We start from the raw sequence: 21813 nt of genomic DNA, 5'->3' as shown, positions 1-21813 counted from the left end.
GTAGCGGTCTGGAGCCAGGCTGCTGCCCCTGAGCCTGGCCACGGAGAGCAGCTATTCCGACCTTGAACTCCTGAGCTCCTCCCTTGGCGGGGAGTGCCGAGAGTCCGACTGCTGACCCGTGTGTGGCCAGGGAGACTTATTCCTCACGGGCTGCCAGCCTTGCTAACGGCCAGCCCGCTTCCTCTGAGCACCCCCTTCGCCAGCGCAGCCCCGGCAGCGGGCGACGTGGTTTTGCAGACCGGGGTCTGCAGCACGTGACAAATTTGCTGCTCCCAGCCTCTGGGGGACGGCCGCAGTGCCCTGACGGGGGGGGGGGGGGGGGGGGGGCGGGGTTAGCTTCCCTCCGTCCCTCTGAGTAGAGGTGAAAGTCCAGCTTTCCGATCTCCCTCGGGAACAGCTAGTCTGTTAGCCAGGACTAGGGCGAGGGCTGGGGGCAGCGTGGGCAGTGGAAGCCAGGAGGGCGTGGGGGGGAGGTAAGGTCACGGCCCACAGAAGCCAGATGTCGAGGCAGAACTGGGAGGCATGTGCGGCAGGAGCCAGAATGGTAACATAAGGGGGAGGAGTCTGGCCTGGGAAAATCTAGGGGAAAGACCAGATAGGAAAAGGTCACGAGACCCTGGAAGATCCCGGACAGGGGTCGGACTGGGGGAGGCACGAGCACAAGCCCACAGAGAACTGGGAAGAAGATGGGTTAGTTTGGAAGAAAGCTTACCCCTTCCCAAACCCAAGCAGATATAATCAGAGTTAATGGGACTCACTCATCTGAGGGCTCTGGCTGGGCAGCAGCCACGTGGGCCTGGCAGCTGCGCGGGGCAGGGCCCGGGCGCCATCGGGCCTTGGTGCACAGGGTGTACTGGTGGGGACAGGAGGCACAGAGAAGCCTCCCTCCCCGCGTCTTGGCCCTCCCGGGCCTGACAGGCACAGGCGTGGGCCTGAGGCCCTGGAGGCTGGCCTTCCCCCGCAGCCGGGGGAGCTGAGCCACCCAGTCATGGGTGGGACATCGGGCCCTTGGGGGCGGTCCTGTATGGCTTCAGTTGCCATTACTGCTCCCATCCTCCTGTGTACGAGTTCCCGAAATGCTTCTCTCCTGACTCTGCCCGAGAACCCTATTTCCACAGGCAGCAAATCGACACATCGTATTCACCCGAAGTCCATAGCGAATGAACCTGAGAGTTCCTTCTTGGTGGTGTACACTCCATGGGCTTGGATAAACTGATTCTAACATTTGTGTGGAGAGGCACATTTTAATAACAAATAAAAACGAGCATTTAAAAAGTCTGTGTTTAAGTGCCCCCCCCCCCAGCCCAAACTCGCCCCGTTCAAGGGCCCACTGTATTTTGCATCCGTGGTGGGGAACCCACGTATGTGGAGGGCCCGCTGAACTTGGAGGTTATTTTCCTCTCCTGGGGTGGTCAGCGCCCCAAACATTATTCAAGATGCACGTTATGTGCATCTGTGCGTAGCATGCATTGTATTGGCCCTGTTTCTCTGGAGAACCCTAATACGGCTGGTTCTATCGTCGCTATTTTATGGATAACCTTAGGGAGGTTTGGTAAGGTTCCCGTGATGCAGAGGGGAAGTGGGAGGAGCACTTCCGGGCCGTGGACCGGCAGCCCGGCCCTCCCAGGACTGGCAGCTGCTGAGCAGGGTTATGGGAGGTCAGGGGAGGCCTGGCGCCTTGAGGATCCTCTATTGTCCGAGTTGCTCTCTCCGGAAATACTGACTCAGGAAAATGGTTTCCCGGGGGCAAGAGATTCAATGAAACGAGCCATTTATTATTTTTTTTTCAGGGACAACTGTGACCTTTATGCTTTTTCTTGTATTTCAGCTTTCTCAAACCTAGACCCAGAGATCTGATGTGAGCAGGCTGCGTGATAAGAGAGAAATCACCAAACACCGCCCGGTCCGCCCGAGGACCTTTGCTTGCAGAGGCTGCAGTAGCTGCAACTGGCTTGTAGAAAGCGCTGCCATTTGATGAAGCGCCTACTGTGTGCCAGAGGCTTCATCTGCCTTATCTATAATCCATGCCACAGCCCTGCCCGTGATTACCTCCTGTTTCAGCTGCCTCACCAGGCAAAACCAGGTGATGCCCGGGATGTGGGGCAGGCAGCCCGCCTTCATCCTAGGGCAGGGCCATTGGCCACACACGGCCTCCAAGCCCACCTGCCGAACTGCCTCTGACAGGGAGTGGCTTACCCCTTCCCTTAGCGGCCAGGAGGGAGGCTTAGTCGCGGGACTCCACCTGCACCGAGGGCTGGGAAGTGCAGGGAGGCCTGTGGGCCTGTGCTGAGCTCCACAGACTCTGCCGCACCCTCGTTTTAAAGGTGAAGGAGGCGCGTCCGGGAGAGAAAGCGTGGCTGGCTGGCGTGCGCACCTCAGGCCATGGAGGCTCCCGTGCCGTTCCCCACACCTTCCCTCCGACCTGCAACGCTCCCCCAGGTCAAATCCACTGTAGTGACTTCAAAGCAGCCCAGACACAGAATAGTCTGCCCGTGCTGCCGAGACACCAGACACCCCCTCCTCCCGGCAGAGAGGAACCCCAGTCTCGCTCACACAGTGCCGCAGAGCAGGCACCTGCTGACTTGGCTCGCTGAGTTCACGTCAGCACCGCAGATCCCGACCAGGCCGTGATGAAAGACTGGTCGTGTGTTTTTGAGAAACCCGCCCCGCTGTGATGGCCGCGTCCCCTCCATCTGTCCCATGCTGGGTAAAACCAGCTACAGCTGCAGGCTACACCTGCTAGGGAGCCAGATGGGTACCTTGGGGGCGGGGCAACTGAGCAGGTGGATGCCAAAATCTGGCAACCACTTGCAAAGGTTTTCCGATCTTTCTGTAGCCTTAACAAAAAATTATTTTAAAAAAAGGGAATGCAATGCGGGGGTGGTGTGCATGAAACCAAAGATGAACTTTTCAATGCGAAATGTCATTTTGCATTTGCGTTGGGGAAAGAGAGGGGGGCCGCCCTCCACCCCAACCCGAACTGAAACAGCACACTTTCGTGTGGGTGAAACTCAAGTTCAGGCTCAAGTGATCCGCACCAGTGGCTTCATCACCCCCCTTATTTTTAGTAAAAGGAAAAATCGAGGACCACATTCCAGAGTCTTCTACCTTCCTCATCTTCCTGGAGCCCTCCCCAGCCGATCAGACTCCTCGAACACCAGCACCACAGCCCAGTATGACATCCCCGTTCTGGGGCTGGGCTCCGACCCCGCTCCGGAACTGCCGCGTCCCTCTGGACACGGTCTTTCACTTCTCAGCCACAAAATGGAATGAACATGCTGCCTAAATCATAGCCTTGTTGTGAATGTTAAATGAGTCCCTGCAGCAAAATACTTCAAGCTTAACCGAGTGTTCAGTATGGAGTGAGCTCTTCCAAACTGGGAGCTGCCATTATTATTATTATTATTATTATTATTAGTCACGGTAGCAGTAGTGGAAGTAGTTTTTCTGACTTCTGGGGCCACGTGGAGTTTCCAGGTACTGGGGACAAGGCTAAAGGAGGAGACAAGCCGTGGGCCGAGGCCGCACTAGGTCCGTCTAGCTTGGTAAACACTTGCCCCATGGTCTCACACGGGGCAGAGTGGCACAGAGACCACACGGGTGTTGAAGTCAGACAGACGTGGGTCTGACCCGGCTGCTCTGTCGTCAGGCACAGTGTGGTGACAGTGGGCCCGCCACTCGGCTTCTTTGAACTTCACGAGTTCACGTCTTGTGGTTCTCTGAGCTGGAGTACAACCTTATTGCCACAGAGAAAAGACCAAACAGGAGAGGGGGGAAGACAGAGGGATAGGGTAAGAAAGGATTCGCTTTAAAAAGAAATAACTCACCCTGGCTGGCGTAGCTCAGTGTATTGAGCGCAGGCTGCGAACCAAAGCATCACAGGTTTGATTCCCAGTCAGGGCACATGCCTGGGTTGCAGGCCATGAACTCCAGCAACCGCACATTGATGTTTCTCTCTCTCTCTCTATCTCCCTCCCTTCCCTCTCTAAAAAATAAATAAATAAAATCTTTAAAAAAAAATAACTCGATTTTTTGGATTTTGAGAGTGATTCACCGTTACTTTACTTAAACAAAAATACGAAAATTCAAATAAGCAAAAAAAAAAAAAAAGTTACCCACAATCCCTCCACTCGGAGACAGCCCTGCCAACCCCTTGGTGTTTGTCCAGGAGAGCTGTCTTGGTTGCAAGGTTGCTGAGACAGGAAAACAGGCCCCCCGGTGAGGAGGACTTTGAACGTGGGAGCAGCCGCCATCTGGGGCGAGTCGCGTGGCCGTCGCCCCGTTGGAAGCAGAAAGACCCAGCAGATGACGGGCCCAGCCCCCTGCTGTGGTTTATTTTAAGGGCAGTGCCATCAGCTGCCACCCTGGAGGAGGGTCATCCCACTGCCCACCCCCAACATGGGGTCTAAGACCACACAGTTAGTTCCAAAGGCCCTTTGCCAGAAGGGAGGCGGGACCCAAACTCAGGTCTAATGTGTCCAGTACGTCAGTGTGTCCCTGCCTCCCTGCGTCCCCTCCTTCGTTCAGCTCTTGCCCCTGGGTCGCTTCGGAGCTCCACGCAGCTCAGGGCTCACCATTCAATGAGCAAGATCGACAAAGAGGCAGTGACATCAGCGACGAGCAATGAGACAGAGGGGAACCCAAGCTGTTATTCTCATCTCAGAGCTGAGGGTCCCAGAGGGTACCGTGGCCACCTGAGGTCAACTGTTAACCCCTGCAGGAGTCAAGACGAGGCTCCCAGGTCCAGCTCCAAGCCCAGGACCCTTCCCACTGGCCACCTCCCGGCCTTCCTCCCGCCGGGCAGTTGTGGTCCTTCATTGAGAATGAGAAGCACGTGCATTCCCCCTTCTTGTATCACTGAACCCAGAAGTAGCGCAGGTGTCCTCCTTGCTTCTCGCGGCTGCTTCTGGATCGTTGCCCCTCCTTCTCCAGGGCGAGTTCTGGAGCTCGGGCCATCAGACGGCGCCCTCTGCTGCTGCCTCTTGGTGCCGTCACCCACCCTTGGAGACTCACCTCTTTCCTCAGGGTCTCGCTCTCCAGCTGGACTTCGGTCATTCTCGGTGGTTTCAGCACACGCATGGATGCGCCTCCCGTACTCTGGCCACTTGGTGCCTTTCTTCCTTTTATTTTTCCTTTCGAAGCTCCAGGAAACCCCCGATCTACTTTCTGGTCTCCCTAGACTTGCCTTTTGTAGACAGCTCGTCTAAATGAAATCGTACAATAAATACGAGGCCTTCTGGGCCTGGATTCTTTCACTTACCAGGATGTTTTCAAGGTTCATCTATGAAGGAGCACGAATCGCTACTTCAGTACTTTGTATGGTGGCATAAGATTCCATTATATGGATACGGTATGTTCGGTTATGCGTCTGCCCACGGGTGGATATTTGGGCTGCTCCCCTCTTCGGCTGTGGTGAGTGATGCTGCTGTGAGATTCACACACAAGTCTCTGTAGGGACAGATGCCTTCATTTCTCCTGGGTACAAACCTAGAAATGGAATTGCTAGGCCATATGGTTAAATTTATATTTAACGTTTTAAGAAACTATTTTTTTTTTTTTTTGTCTAAAGTAGCTTCACCGTTTTACATTCGCACCGGCGGCACAGGGAGGTCCCGGTTTCTCTGTGTCTGTACTGACACTTGGGCATGTCGGTCCTCTCATTGCAGCCGTGCCCTAGGGGAGCGGGGCGGCGCCCGCCATGTCGGGATGTGAGCGTCCCTGGCGGCTAACGGTGTGGAGTGCCGTCAACCTGCTTCCTGTCTGACCCTCACTTTCCTGCTGGGCCCTGTGCTTGCCACCTGGTCCTCCCCCCTCCATCAGTCACACAAGCGCACGGTCAAACCCTGGACCTGTCATTCCCTCCGTCAGCGTCTCCGTCGTGACCACTCCGCTCTTCACCATCACCATCTGTCCAGCTCGCTGCCTCTCCACCTCCCACAAGTTTTTTCAGTGTTCTCGGCATCCGATGGTATTGATCTTGACTCCTGCTCACTGTCTCTCGGGCCTCTGTCACGTCTTCGTTTTTGTTCTTCTCCTTGGACTCCACGGCCTAGCATTAAAGTCACTCCCCACACCTCCCCCTGTTCATTGTGTTTCCATGGTGAAATCACAACTCTGATTTGTTGGGAACCACCTTGCCTGGCTTCAGAAGCTGTAACTCCCCCAAGGCTAAGGCTGAGTGAGACACCTTGGGACCATAAGCCACTAAGGAGACAAAGCTTATCTCCCTGCTTGGCCCTGGACAGATAACTGGTTAGCCAATGATGAGTAAGACTCCTCAAGGGAGGAATGACCTAAGACAGGCATGGTCATGAAGGGGCCTTCAGGGAAGGACTTGGGGGGCTATAGAAAAAGGGGGTGATGGACCTTTTCCCCTCAGCTTCGACAAAGCCTGAGTCCTCACTCTGTCTGGAAAAAGTCTCCTAATCTCTTGGCTGCCTTACTTCCCTGCCTGATTAAGCCTGACTCAATGCTGGAGGTGGGTGTGGCCCTGTGCTGGAAAGGGCGGGTTCCCCAGGGCAATCAGGCCTAAGAAAGAATGCATAAAATCCTGTGAAACCTGCTTTGCTAAGAAGGCCCTCAATTTTCTGATAAGGGTCCAAGCAGGAAACCAGTTTGTTTCCCAAAGTTTTATAGCCCTTTAGCTAACTGACCCTCACTCAGAATAAACCCTTATAGTTCTTTGTATGTTATCTGTTGTTTGATCCTTACTGCCTGACAATGACTGATGAGCTTCTCCTGTGTTCCTGTGCAAACCGAACCCAATAAAAGCCCACTGAGGAACAGGGTCCTGGCCCTTCTCCTGTGAGAGATCGGCCCCCTTTCCTCCCCAAGCAGATTACGTCTTGGTAAGCTTATTCTTGTTCGAGGTGGACAGGGGTTCTGCAGGCAAAGCTCCCCCACACCGGTTGCTTCCAATGCTACATCTATTACGCAACTTGACCCACACTGAACAGGGCTTGAGAAAAGCACACACACAATCAAGCCTTTCTTCAAATTCGTGACACAAACCCCAGGTGTGCTGGGCAGCGCCCCGCCACCGTCTCAGCCCGCCCTGTGTGCTCAGTCTCCGGTTCCCCCAGGTGACTCTTTCATACCTTGTCCTTTCTCCTCACACCTCCAGGATGTCCCTTCCGAGTCTCCTTCTTGGCCGATGTCCTTGCTCCCCATTCCGCTGAGAAAAGGAAAGCAGTGACGAAGACACAGCTAGCCACCGGCAGCCTGTCTACACACCCACAGGCGTCTGTGCCTACTCTCGTGCCTTCCTGCCCTGCGGACGGAAAGTCCTTGCTGCTGCCTGGGGCCAGTGCACCCCTCACGGCTGCCACCCACCTACAGCAGCATGCCCCCCTGCTCTAATAACACCTGCCTTGATTGAGCCCCCTTTTGACTCCACATGCCTTATAACCACTCCCTCTGTCCACTTCTCTGCCCCCAGCAGCAGCAAAATGCCTTGAGAGATCTGCTTTCTGTACATCATTTGGTCTTTAAGGCTTCCCCTCTGAGTCTTCCTCGGACCCACTCCAGTGAGACTCCCCCCCCCCCCCCGCCCACCCACACAGCACCCCTCCCCCGTCAGTGTTGCTGAATCCAATGCGTAATTCCGAGGGCTCATTGGACTTGACCTACAGCAGCATTTGAGAGAGAGTCCCTCCCTCCTCCTTAAAGCACTTTTCTTACTTGGCTTTTCCCATTACTTGACTGATTTTGTCTCTTCTGCTGATTCTTCCACGCTTTTGCCAGCTTAGAAATTCCAGAGGGTCCCTAGGCTTGGCCTGCGGACCTCCTCTCTGTGGAAACTCGGCAGTATGGCCCGAGTGTCTGAGTGTCACTACCTCTCTAAGCCGTGACCCCTCCCACGACTCTGCTGCTGGGCGCCCTGCTGCCCTCATACTCCCAGGTGCCCCCTCAGAGTCCCCAGAAGTCTGGAGCACACCTCAGACTTAACCTGCCCAAGACAGAGCTTCCAATTCCAAATCCACCCCTCCCTGGCCTCACCACCTCCATTAACAGACACGACCTTTTTTACATTTTTTTTCTTCAGTTTTCCAAATAAAAGATTCGGGAGTCATCCTTGATTCCCACATTAGTTTGCTGGAGCTGCTATTGCAAAGTGCCACAACCTGGGTGACTCAGATGACAGACATTTGTTTTCTCAGCGTTCTGGGGCTAGAAGTCTAAGATCAAGGTGGTAGTAGATGTGCTTCCCCTGAGGGCCGCGAGGGGAGGATCCATTCCAGGCTGGCAGGGGGCCCCTGGGTCTTCACATGGTCTTCCTTCTGCTCCTGTCCACGTCTGTCACTGGACTCACACCCTGTCCCCCGACATGCTCTGACAGGTGTGTGTGCCTTCCAGCTGCCTGCCCCTCACCCCCACATTTCCTCTTTGCTCATCCGCCCCTCACCCTGGCTGCCTTTCCCCGCTCCTTTCACATGGGCCAGGGCTCCCCAGTCTGAGCGCCTTTGCTTTCTCTCTCCCTGGCCAAAATCTTCCCTCAGCTCTCCCCTAACTGGCTGCTTCTCGTGCTCAGGTCTCGCCTTGAACGTGAGCTACTCTGACTACCTAAGGTAGCCCTCGTCCTAACCTACTCTGTCAATGCACTTGTCTTTCATCACATAGATCATGGGCAACCACCTCATGTAGACTGTATTTGTTTACTTGCTTACTGTCTGTCTCTTCCTATGAGTATATACGTTGCTCGATGATCAAAACTTCTCAGCCTTGGTCACTCATCGACCCCCAACCCTAGGGGCTCAATACATGTTTACAGGGGAAATACGAATGAATGGGTTAGTGGGACCCTCTAATGCCCACTCAGATTCGCGGTCTTGACACGAACTGCATCATGTACTTGAAACAATTACTTGGACACACACACACACGTTTGGGTGGCTGAGAGGAGACAGACAGGTTGAAGATCTGATTGAAAACAGAGTTTGGAATAGACTACGTCCATCTTCTTCGTTCGGGTCACCAAAGCCTTGAAAACACGACTTTTCTTAACCTGCAATGCAAAGCCATGGGTTCTAGAAGATTCTGTGGGGAAGGTCTCTCTCTGCCTTTGGACAAAGGGCGCCCAGCCGAGCCGTGTGACGAGGGAGGTGAAATCACTCCCGGCAGCTGCCACCCAACTTGAAAAGGGTTGATTGATACGACGGAGCCTTTCGCGAAGAACGCGAATCAAAGGCGATGACTGACAGCGGAGTAAACAGGTTAGCGCTAGAGTAATTAGGCATATATTAGCAATTAAAATAAACTTATTATCATTAGCAGAATTGGCAGTTACTTGCCATTTCCCCGGGGGCCTCATTTCAAGTTTATCCTCGCGGATTATATTAAGGCAGAATTAATGTTTTTGGAGATACAGTTTTGATTCGTCTCATTACTCGTCACGGTGCTTAGTACGGGGAAGGCACTTGAATATTTGCTGATGGAAGGGAGGAGGGAAGGAAGGGAGGAAGAAGAGGGGAGGAAATAAGGGGGGAACTGGAATTCTAGAGGGGCTGGCAAACACGGGAGCTGGTTCACCTGCCACAAAGCTGCAATGAGAAACTCTTCTGAAGGAAAAGTAACGTAAGTACGGTGGAACTGTAGCCACAGTGTCAGTCACTCAACATAAGATACCCAATTCTGTACAATAATGAAGGTAATCAGAATAACTTTCTAGGTCCATGTCCCTGGCGTTTGTTCAGCACGAAAGAAGTAGGAAGACTGTTGTGCTGTTATTGGAATTTCAAAACACTCTCTCCGAGACTCACTTCTCCCACTTATGTGCACAAAAATGTAGCTAGCAGTTTCCCCAGGAAGTGCACGCGTCTTGTTACATTTCCAGGAGCCGGAGAAATGAGCCTATTTTGAATAATGATTTGCATAAACAGACACACACCATGACTCTTTAAACGGTCTCATTTGTTTGAGTGAGATGAACTTGACTTTGCTTGGAGCTGTCACCTCGTGTGATTGATTTCCCAATTCCCCATCCTGTCACTGGGCTGTGGCAGTCACGGCCCATTTGCACACCTGTCCTTCACGCCCCACGTGCGCTCCGTGTCCGGGAAGCACAGTGACTATGATGCTGACCTGAGGAAGGACCCAGCACGACCAGCCCAGCCTGGCCCGTGACAAATGACTGAGTGAGACTCCTGGTTTTGCTGATTTATTACCCAGGGCTCTTCTCTGTGTCACTAGAGTGGTGACAATCCGTCAAAGCCCTGCTCCTGGAAGGGGCTCTTATCCTCAAGTTTAGTGGAAAGGTCCCAACGACAAGGAAGTTTCTAGTGACCAGGAGAAGGGGGCACCTTCCCAGGGGATCCTGCTAGATCTCCTTAAACAGTGAACACCTTTGTGACGATCCCGCTGAAGTCACGAGTCCCTGCATCCAGGACAGCCATGCTCTCGGTTTGTCAACTCGCTCATTCAGCCATTCGACAAAGAGTCACTGCGCACAGAACGGGAGTCGGGAGGTGGGCTGAGAGCTGGGACTCAGAGATGAAACACAGACCCCCTCCCTGCCCGCAAGCAGCTCTCCGTCTCAAAAATAATGCAGCACAGGATGCAGGCTCGAGTCCAAAAGCCTGGACCTACTACCCGGGTCACACAATCCCACTGGGCCCCGGTTTCCTTACCTGTGATATGCAGAGGGCAACGCTGCCTGCCCCCAAGGGCTGCCGTGAGAATTAACTCGCACCTCAGAGCACTTGGGCAGCATTTAGGGCACACACAGGACGACAGTTCCATCGTTTAACACGAGTGTGAACCAACAGAGACCCCCGTCTCATTGACATTGAGTTTTTCAGGAAAAGTTCACGGCCCCTGTGACCACCAGAGAGTAAGAGTGAGGTTCAGGTTCAAGAGTGAGTGTTTCTGAAGGTGAGGATAGAAGCTCAGCGTCAATATATCAGACCCCTAGGGGGCCGTTGCTCTCGAGAACTTTCTAGAGCCCTGGACTGTCTTTCTCTTTTGACCTAGATGCTGAGACCCTTGGTACCGGACTTGACTTCAGGCCTCTGCCGTCTCAGAAACTCTCTCTCTATCTGGAATTCCCCCCAGGCCCAGCTTCCTGCCAGAGGCCAGATCCCTTTCCACTCGGAGGAGCCCTGTGCTGTCACAATGCACCCGTTCCGCACAGGCACGTGTGCGGAACTAGCAGGCTGCTCCGGGCCTGGCATCTCCTCCAGGGGTCATCAGACACCAGCGCGCATGTCTGCCAGGGGCACAGCCGCGGACGACGGTCTGAACTGTTACCTGCATGTGGAAATGGTGAGTTTTCGCTCTGGAGGGTGGCGTTGCCAGTGTGATGCCACACGAAGGTAAATCTGTGGGTTTGAACTAGACCTCCGACCCCAGGGGCCACATTCTGCAACCCCGCCCTGCTTCCAACAACAGTGAGATGATGGGAACCAGGTTTCGGGGGAGAAGCGGTGGATGGTACCTACGTTTACAGTTTGAGAGCTTTTGGGCACCTCCTTGGAGCTCCCACTGGGACACAGTGTCTGAAATCCCACCATTCCAGGTCCCTTCCTTCCCCCGAGGGCCTCCATGACCCTGGGGGGCTAACGTCCCAGGCAGTGGTCTCTGCAGTTGTCCCCGCCTTCTCTCTGGTTCCCCCGCCCTTCCCTCCGCCTGGTTTGCCCCCGCCCCTGCTCTGCCTCTACTCTGCACACCCTAGCAACGGCCCACGATAAACACGGAACAGGAGTCTGCTTAAAGAATACTTTTCTTTGCACTCCACTTTGCCCTACGGATCTTCTCTGAAAATGCAAACATACATGCATATGAAGATAAGGCTACAACTGGGATGGGAGGAGGTTTTTGTTTTCAACTTTTACCTACTGCTTTTTTTTTTTTTTTTTTTTTTTTTGCAAATGGGGTAGAGGGTAATACGTATCATAATGATACTTAAACACAGAGTTACTCTTGGGAGGTCTCAGACATTAAAGCGCCGCCATCAGGACGACCAAGAAGAATGAGTTTACTGACGCCCTTCCTAGTCCAGAATTGGGGGGCAGTATGGGGGGTCGCTTTGGGAGAGAGGCTTGGGTTACTGTGGGCGGAGTAGTGAGATGGCAGGAGGCAGACCTCCTCCGCTCTCTGTTGGGACCGCTGCTCAGGGAAAGGTGAAACACAGTGGGCGGGGTCTTCTGAAAACTTTTTAGCTGGAAACTGATTGGTGTTGGGGGGGTGACCCTGAAGAGAGGACGACTAACCTTTTACACCGAGCCCGTTGTTTTTAAAAGTGTCTCTCGGTTACTCAAATTTTCTCGTTAGAAGCTTCTCAAAGATCTTCGAAGTTGTTATTATTATCACTCATTTTCCCAGAGGGAGGAACTGAGGCTCGGGAAGTTTAAGGTCACGCCGCTAGTACGTGGAGTAAAGTCAAATCCTGATCACCTTGGTTCTGGAAGGTGTTAAATAAAATACAAAAAAGAAGAAAAAAAGGTGGAGGGCAGGCCCAGAGACACGCCTAGGAGGCCCAGGAGGTGGATCCCATCAGGAAACGGGAGCCCGTCCGACCTCGGTTTAGCCTGGCCGGTGACACGGAGGAAGGGAAGCGGCCCGCGGAAGGCCAGGCGGGGGTCCTGGAACCCGGCGAGGTCTGGGGTGGGGAGAGCCCTGTCTCCGCCTACGAGCCCCTCCACCGCGGGGTCTCACCTCCGGGCTCCTCCGGTGCTCAAGAAAGGCTGCGCCGCCTGGTCCCGCGCGGCCTCCGTAGAGTCCTGGTTGCCATGGTTCCCAAGGACCGGTGCGGACGCGCAGGGACCAGAGAAGGGAGTCCCTGGGATCCTGGGTCAGGCTCCCCGACACACGAACCGCAGAGGCGCCATGGGCCGGAGTAAGCTCCCCCTTCCACCTTCCGCCCTCGATCCTTCCCTTTCCAGGCGTCGTCCGGGGTCCACTCGGACCCTCCGTGCCAGCCCTGACCCGAGCCCAGCGCCGCACAGCCCGTCCCTTCACCCTGTGCAGACCCAGCTGGGCCGGGTCCTCTTCCGACCCTCCTGGTAGCCTGGCTTCTGAGAGGCTTGGGGTCACCCTCTGTGAACTGGGGTGCGCGTGAGGTGAATGGAAAGGAGCAGTGGGAGCGCAGGGGTCACACACACTGCGTGCGCGCCCGCGCGTGCCCTTGCCTGCTGTGTGGTCGCGGGCTGGTCGCCGTCCCAGAGCCGCAGCTCCAGACCCGTTCGGGAAGGCAGTGTGCCCAGGGGTCCAGGGGTCCAGGGGTCCAGGGGTCCGCGTCCGGCCTCCCTGCTCCACCTGCTCCTTAGGAGCCAGTGACTTCACCCCTTTGGGCCCAAGCCTCCTCCTCTCCAGAACAATAACGAGGCAAGAACCATATCGTTGTACAGACAGTGCTGTAAAAGTGCTCCTTCAAAGACACGGAGAGAACCGCGTGAAGTCGTGGGGTTAACAGGCACGTTCGACAGGTCGAACTGTTCACAGTAGCAGGAACCAGTCTGGTGCCGGCACCGTATTTGTCCCCCCCGAAAGGCGATTTGGTGCAGTGCGACCTAATCGATCACGTATTGTAAGAAGTGTTACGGTTAATAATTTAAAGCCAAGAGACTGTGCTAAGTGACGCTATTTCTGCTGTGCAAGAGCGGGCCTCCTGGCAGCGGAGGGTGCGGGGGACTCGTCAACGTGACCGCCCTGTTCCTACACCAGGTCCTGCTATTTCCTCTCCGACACATTCATAAAACAATAAGAAAAAAATAGAGTCGTAAAAAATTAAATGAAAACTTTCTTTCTCTCCCCCTTTTATCCCTGGATGTTACCTATGGAAAAGGAAAACCGTTGTCCACACAAAGACTTGTGTATGTCTGTTTACGGCAACTGCTCTCCTAGTAGCTAAAAAGAAAAAGAAACAACCCAAATATTCTCCAATATTTGCATTTATTAGTGGATTAACAAGCTGTGGGCTCACTGCGCGCTGCACGTGGGCGTGACTGCACTTACTGCCTGGATGACGTCCCCTGAGTGTCCCCACTCTAATAAGGACACCGGGACGATGCTTTGCATCTGCAGGCATTCTTGTGAGTTCAAGCCTCTTCTCCCAGTCTGTGATCATTCAAGTAGTGGCCATCAGTTTGTTCTTTTAAAGGGTTGGAGGGACCATTGCCACGTAGTCTTGCTAGGGTGTTGCATAGGCCTTCCCTTTGGGGACCCAGTCTCTCTTTCTGTCAGTGGGTTGTCAGATAAAATACAGGAGAGAGAGAGAAAGAGAGAGAGAGAGTGTGTGTGTGTGTGTGTGTGTATCCCCCCCCCCCCTCACCAAATCTGTCAACCCTAATTTCAGATCCAAGGACAGGCAAAGGCCTAAAGAACTAGGCAGGAACCTGTGAATGTTTATGGAGGTGATGTCCTTATCCTTCAGGTCATCGACGCTTGTTGTATGTTGATTGTCCGGACTGAGCAGTATCGTTGTTGGCTGCCCATCTATATTGTCCTTAGGGGTGTCGTGTTCTGTTAACCTTCCCTCCGTGGGTAAACCCCCCACTGGCCATCACGTTGACCTTGCCTGTCATCATAACATCTGCCCAGCAGTAATAGTCAGTGTCCTCGTTGCTGCCTGGGCATCGGGGGATCTGACCTCGAAGCCCCATCTTAACCTCTGCGTTTGGTGCTGCTTTGGGCATCAAGTCTCCCAGGGCGGGCTCCCCAGGGAGCAGACTTTCGGATGGAGGCCAGCGTGCAGGAGGTTTCCCGGGGAGTGCGGCTGGAGCGGCTAGGACGAAAGCGAGGGTGGCTGGAGAGGGACTTTGTGACGCGTCTTAACAAAGGCTTTAGCCAACCTGGGCCCTTGCAAGGAACTCTAAACTTGGAACTGGGAGGGCCATCACAAGCTGGGGTGAGAGGGCTGGGCCTCTGTAGCCCCCCGGCAACCGGTCTTTGGAGATGGGCTTTGCTGGGGAGGGGCGTGACCTCCGTTGAGGTGTCTTCATCCGAAGTGACTCCTGAAGTAGGTGGGCAGCTGGGGGCTGTCTGCTGGCAGAGCGCCCAGCAGGAGGAGGTGCTCTCTCAGAACTGAGGGGGAGCCGGCGGCACAGCCCGGCAGGCGCGGCAGCTGGGCTGCCCGTTCCTCATCGGCCCGTGGGCAAACATCTCCCCCCAGTGCCAGATGCAGCTCAGGCTTCTCCCTGAGGCCTCTTGTGACCTCCCTTGTGTCGCCCAGTAGCACCGATCATGCCCGCCCCCCCCACCCACGCTGTGCGTGCTGTGCTGTGGACGTCCGTGGTCACCCAGTTGCACTTGACTGATGTTTCCAATAGCTCGCTCTCCGCGAGCAGAATACAGGAAGCACATTCCGATAACACAGCAGGAAAAGGCAGGCCAAATGAGCCGCCCTGTTTGTAAGAGTTTCTTTTTAAAATAAGTGACAGAAAGAAGAGTCATTAGCTGCTTCAGGAGGTAACCACGTATTTGTAACCCCTTAATTTCTATTAAATCTCTGTGTCATATACAGGGTGGAGCAAAAGCAGGTTTACGGCTGTGAGGATGCAAAACACAGTTTATTCTTGTACTATTATTTATTAATTTTTGTATTATTTTCCACACGAACAGCAGTAGTAAGCCTGCTTTCTGCTAGGTCTTTCAAGATGTTTAAAAATTCTGCAAAAGCTGCTGCAAAGATAGAGTATTGATTTCATTCTAATCCAGTGAGAAACAGAGGGCTGTTTACAAAGCATGAGCTAAAGCCTGAAGGAGTGGACACTAAATTGCTGGCTCGGGGAGTTTCTGAAACATTGCTGGTTATACTGAAAAGCTTTGTGGAAACCAGCCCATCCGGGCAACCCCCCACAGGCTGCGCTCTGCCCTCTGCTCCCCCGCCCACGAGTCATGTCACTGACACTCCCTCAAGGTGTCGAGAATCCAGTCATAGCAAGGATTGGAAAGGACGCCTGGGCTAGCCGATCAATTTTGGTTAAACTCCTAGATTGCTCAGCAGAATTCTTTCAGTGAGAGAAGCAGGAAGCTGCGGCTAAAGCCATCAGTACAGTTCATGGGCCACTCATCCCCCCAGTCGTGCGACGTTGGCTTGGACCTTCTGTGGCCCAGCCATCGCTCAGAATCCAGCCGAGCCCTGCATTTTGCTATTTGCGTTTTTCCAGAATAAGGAAGCGAAAGCAATATGTTGCATGCAATGCCCTGGCGTGTTCTTCTATACCCTACAGTAGGCCTTGTAAACCACCTCTCTTGAAATAGTCATACGATGCCATATGAATGCTTCCAAGGCCTTTGAAATCCCTACAGCGAGTTCTTGTAAACACAGTGCTTTATTATTTAGAGTAGGACTCTCTAAAGGTGAACAATGCTCCTTGGGGTTCAAGAAGCTTTGCTCTAAATTATGTGGTAAGTAAAACTGCAAAGCGCTTTTGCGTTGAAAAGCACGAAACCCCATAATCCCCATACAGCACGTAGACTATCCCGACCGGCTTCTCCTCGGGGACTCCGGTTGCGGCACTGATGTCTGCCACTGCAGGCAAGGCCGTGCTGCGTCACAGCAGTTTCTCGAGTGCTACCCGCGGCGTGCCACCCAGCAGCCTGCTTAATATAGAAGGGTTCAGAGAAGGGCCTCCGGGAAATTCAAGACCTTCCCCATTTACTGGCTCCTGTGATTCTCCGTTGTTTTTCAGCCCGTGCTAATTGTGTATTGTTGCCATGGAGCAGAGCTCCCTGTGGTGCTGAATTAACTCTCAGCCCCTCCTCTCCCTCGTGTGCGCCTGTGTGCAGACTAGTTATTTCTGGTAAGGGAGATTCCCGTGCCCCGCCCCCTTTCAACTAAGAGCGATTGCCGTCTTAATTCTCACCGTCAGGAGATACGGATCAACATAATTCCTTCCTATTAGCTACGCGCCCCTGAAAGCAAAGATTTGACAACTGCATGGAAATGATCAAATTCACATGTATAATAGCATAATAAAAAAGAGTTTTTTTAATTTGAAGAAAGGTGGAGCAAGAGCACATACAAAGGGTATTTGGTACCAGTAGGAGCTTGGTCAGCCGTTGGAGGAACCTGCCAACCTTTAGGTTTGGATAAATCAGAAGAGCCTTTCAGGCTGTAGGGCTGCGAGGTGGGGGGGGGGGGGGGGGCGGGCGGCGCTGGGCTACCTTTGGTGTCCCTGAGACGCAGGAAGCCCTCCGTGGGCTGAGCAGACGCTGATGCGGCCACCAGGCCAGGGACCAAGTGATGCCTAACAATATGCTTTCAGAACCGCGCCTGCAGCCGGCAGCTCCTGTGGAGTTCAGTTAGGTTCAGATCTTCAATGTGGGTTCCCCGCTGGGCCTTCCCAGGCGCCTGGGCATCTATCTGGTCTGGGAAAGAATGTCGGTGCAGGACCATGTATCAGGTTGCAATGGAACTGCTCAATGTGTTTTCCTCTCTAGAAGAATGCCTTCGTAACAACCCAGAGGGCTACATTTAATGCACGTTTGTCAGACTCCTCAGGGTCCGTGCCAGGGCAGGGCTGCTGGGGGAGCTGGCTCCCTGGCCCACCCCTCCCCCTCTGTCGTGCCCCCCTCCCCCGGCCGGGCTCTATCCTGGTCCCTCATGCCCATGTATGAAGGTGGATGCTGCCTACACACCAAACCACCCACATCCCGGGAAAACAGCTGCTCCTCAGACCCCCTGCAAGGAGAGATGCATACCTGGTGCAGTCTGTCTTCAGGAATGAGCCTGGGGACGCGGCCGGTGCAGGGCTCAGAGCAGGCCTGGGGCAGCTTGCGCAGAGGATTCCACTGCTCCTGCACCCAGGCCTGGTCTGGAGGGCCGGGCAGGGGCTCTGGTTGGGCACGTCCTTCTGGCCCCGTTGATTCCAGGTCTGATGGTAGCAAGGTCCCAGATATGCGCCCTCCCTCATCCATGGGCTTGTGGAGCCTCACTTAGACCTGCAGGAACGCTCCCCCTGCAGGGTCTTTTAATCTCTCCACCTCCACGTTTCCCTTGTCTCTCTTCCAAAGGACCGACGTTGCAAGCCGCCGCATCCCCTATCCCTAGAAGTAGCAGAGGCTCCAGCCAGCTGTACACAAATGATCGGATTCGTGCACGTTTCCCGTTTTTTAATAAAGGCAAACTCCACCTCAAGGATGCCGCATGGCCGTGGGACAGCGAGAGCTCTGTCTCAGCCAGAGGAGCCTGGGCGTTTAGGCCCTAAGACCTCGCGAGAGGTTCTTATTAGTGCACATGGGGGACAGCGTAGCCAGTTCGGAGCACCGGGGGGCGCCGGACTCCTGCGCGTAAAACGTGGCTCCAGCACCCCCTACGAAGCCCTCGGACGGGCTGACTGCACACTGTGCCTCCGCTCCTCATCTGACGAGTGTACACAGATACCGGGTCTACTCCTGTTGTCACACATGCAAAGCATGCAGGACGGTGCCCGGAACCTTGTAAACAGGCAGTAAATGAGTCTTTATGGGGCAGACAGGCAGTATTTTCGGATTCCTAAAATACAAGGGTTCAAACGGACCAATAGTTTTTCATAGCCCTGGAAATGCAGGGTTTCTCCGTTGCCATCCCTCCTCGACTCGAGTGCACCTTATGCAGATAATTCTGTGTCCTGTCTTCGGCTCGAACCGCAGACCCCAGGGTACTGTCGCCAGTCCCTTGGTGCCGGCAGCAGGCCAGCCCCATGCCACCTACCCGTCGCTGGGGAGCGGACCCTTGTTACCCTTCCTCCCGTCAGCAGCTTCTAGCGCTCGTCCCGGAGCCGCGCCGGTGGCCGTGGCTGTGTAAGGCTGCAGCGCGGAGTCGCGGTGTTCCTCTTTTCAACTCTAGTTAAAGGAATGCGTGTCCGTCGAACGAACGAGTGGGCGAATTTCCTCGTGGCGTGGTGGGACATGCTTGCCTGTTTCTGCCCTCCGCCAGCCCCGCTCCACGGTGCCCCTCGCCAGCGAGTTTCTCTGTCTTGGGTCTCACGCAGTCTGATAGGCACCCCCCCCCCCCCCCCAAGATTCCCTATCAGCATTCCTGCAGTCATTACCCGTCAACCCTGTCTCCATCCGCGCAAGACCCCGCACCGGAGACAAAACTGGGGCACCACCGCGTCTCTTCCCTCTGACCCCATCACGGTGCCACAGAACCTCCAGCAGGGGGCAGTACTTTCCTTCGGGGAAAAAAAAAAAAAATCCCCTGGGCCTGGAAATGGGCATTTCACTGCCGAGAAACACCCACGCGTCGGTGATGCAGTAACCCGGCGAGGCCCCCCCCGCCCCCCACACCGAGGCCAGGTGCGGGGCGTGTAACGCGCGTCCTCTCAGTCACAGAAGACCTCATCCGACGGAATGCCGAGCACAACGACTGTGTGATCTTCTCCCTGGAGGAGCTGTCCCTGCACCAGCAGGAGATAGAAAGGCTGGAACACCTCGACAGGTGGTGCCGGGACTTGAAAATCCTCTACCTGCAGAACAACCTCATCGGGAAGATCGGTGAGTGTCCGGGCCTTTGCTCTCGCGGCTTCTGGGACCCCTTGGGTGGGAGAACCTGGGGAAGGCGGTGGTGGTCTCAGAGGAAGGGAGCGGCTAAGAGGGAATTGCCCAGGGGGAAGAGAGGCAGCCATCTGTCGGGGGGCTGTGTGTGGAACATTCCAGAACCTTCCCCTGGGTGGTCAGTCTCCCTGACCCGGGGATCTCCGGCGAGGAGGTGGGGGGCGTTCAAGGCGGGGGCGCATTGGTTGACCTGCTCGTATATAGCTGGGTTTTTGAGCAGTTTGCCGGGGAGGAGGGGACACGATCCAGGCCTCTGTCCCGGCTTCGCATCCTGCTAGGAGACGGGAAGGGTTTTGTGGGGAGCGAGGGAGTCCTCCTCAGGCTGCCACAGCCTGCAGCCCAGGGTGGCTAGTTCTGCCCCGCATATCCTGGTTATTTATTCGCGAGGAAGGCACTGTGCTCAGGGTGTTGGGGGCCTTTGATGATTATGTCTTTGTTTGCCGCTCCAGTTTGCAAAGGAATGAAAGGTAAACAGAGGAGTCAGGCGGGTGAAGACCTGAATGTCAGCACTGTGACGGACACAACCCTTTAGAAATCGTGGTTGAGGCTGACAGCGCAGCGGGCTCCCACCCAGTCCCGTGCAGCAGCAGGAGCCAAACACAGGCTTCCCTTACCTGTGCCGGGGCCCTTGCTTGATGGCAGCATCATCAGGGGAGATCCCAGAAGCCAGGAGGGAGGGCGGGCCAGGGCATGTGCGTTTCCTTCCCCCAGTTCACCCATGGGATGAGTCGGTCCTCCCCCGCCCCACCCGGCCAACAGTGAGTTAACGCAGGCAGAGTGGGAGGCCCGTGGAGTCATTCTAACAGGGGTCCGGCCGGCCCCATGGAAACAGGAGCAGCGTCCCCCTGCACTCAGGGCACACCGGTGTCACTTAGGGGTTAGAGCAGGCGCAGGCCCTGGCGGCAGGTAGACCTGGGTTAGAGCGCCGCCTCCGCCACTCAGAAACTGTGTGGAGCGAGGCCCGATGGGGGAGTTGTGGAGGCTCAGCCTTGGGGTCTGTAAAGCGGGGTAGCAACACCTCGCAGGCAGAAGTGGTCTCTGGGCCACAGGAGCCCAGCCGCTGCAGGTAGCGTTGTGCGGGCTCGGGAGGTGACACCTGCCACCTGCTGCCGTTGTTAATAGTGCTGTTGACCCCGGGGTGCCCCAGGCGAGGCCAGTGAAGGTCCGAGCGGAAGGGAGAACCTGGAGCAGAGTCGGAGGACAGGGGCTGGGGGTCAGGGACAGGGGCTCGGGGTGGACGGGGCCCAGAGAGCGTCACCCTGTGGGTTGTGGTGCTGGAACCCAGGGGCCAGCTTCTAAGTCACGGTTTCACTTTCCACCGTGATGTGCAGGGGCCCTCAATAGGGCCACGTGGCCACGTCTGGAGACATTCTGTTGCCACAGTGTGTGTGCGTGTGTGTTGGGTGGGGTGGGGGCCACTGACATCAGGCGGTGCGTGGGGAGGCCAGGGACCCTGCTGACCGCCCAGGACAGCACCACACACATGAGGTCCCAGCCCTGAAACGCCGGTGTGGCTGGGGTGCAGCAACCCTGGGTGACGTGGTCACCTCTGGTTCGGTGGGTCATTCTGAAAGCTGGAAGCTTCCAGAAATCCCAGAATTTGCATCATTCTGGGGGGAAGATGTATAAGAGTTCCTTACATTTCTCCAGAAAGTTATTTTCGGCACCTTTGACTACCAGAAATTCCGAACTGGCGTGTCGCCCCACTGGGAGGCTGTTACAGACAACCACCCACTCCGTGCCCGGGGCACGGGAGGGCCGTCCCCATCACTCAGCTCCCAAAGGGTTCCCGGAATTTCAGTCCGCACAGCTGGGCCCGCCACAATGACTAATTAGCAGCATAGTATTTGGGTCCCTTCCAGAGCCCTGAGAGGGCCCACATTCTTGCTCCCCGAGTATTCTTCGATTACACACCCTTTTGAATTGCACCAATGGGGGTTGTCGGGGCTGCCCCACCCACAGGCATTCAGGCACTTATTTGGTGCATACAACTGTTTCTCTTGGGTTGGGACTAGCTCCTGCTCCCTGGAGGTGGAAGTCTGCAAAATCGGTTGTCTCTCCTAAATCTCTGTTCCTCACTGGGAGAGACCTATGGGCTTGCGGGGGAAGTGGGGGGGCTTCGTGTTGGTCTGGGAGCGAGCTGAGCACCCAGGACCCTCCCAGGCACGCACGGAGCCCCCACCCCAGACCTCCGGACTCAGAATCTGGGGTCTCCATTTGTGATGACCTTCCAGCGAGCCTGGGGCGGGGCAGAGCTGAGAGCCCCAGAGCCGCTGGAGTCGGGGAGGGAAAAGTGTGGGTGTGCAGCTCCTGACAACTGCTTCCGGGGTGGCCTGG

General features: G+C 55.2%; 1 protein-coding gene across 1 annotated transcript in view; it reads left to right on the top strand.

The window, feature by feature from the left end:
* Positions 1–12703: 12703 nt before the first annotated feature.
* LRRC6 (leucine rich repeat containing 6) overlaps positions 12704–21813 on the top strand; it is a 50284-nt gene continuing 41174 nt past the window's right edge. The window contains exons 1-2 of the mRNA XM_028533984.2: positions 12704–12832; positions 19249–19416. Coding sequence (XP_028389785.1) covers positions 12823–12832; positions 19249–19416 — 178 coding nt within the window. The 5' untranslated portion in view covers positions 12704–12822. The remainder of the gene's footprint in view (positions 12833–19248; positions 19417–21813) is intronic.

The sequence above is a fragment of the Phyllostomus discolor genome, chromosome 7, assembly GCF_004126475.2.
Source record: "Phyllostomus discolor isolate MPI-MPIP mPhyDis1 chromosome 7, mPhyDis1.pri.v3, whole genome shotgun sequence".
Taxonomy (NCBI): domain Eukaryota; kingdom Metazoa; phylum Chordata; class Mammalia; order Chiroptera; family Phyllostomidae; genus Phyllostomus; species Phyllostomus discolor.
Note: the sequence above shows the minus strand (reverse complement) of the source record. Positions and strands in the feature narration are given on the sequence as shown.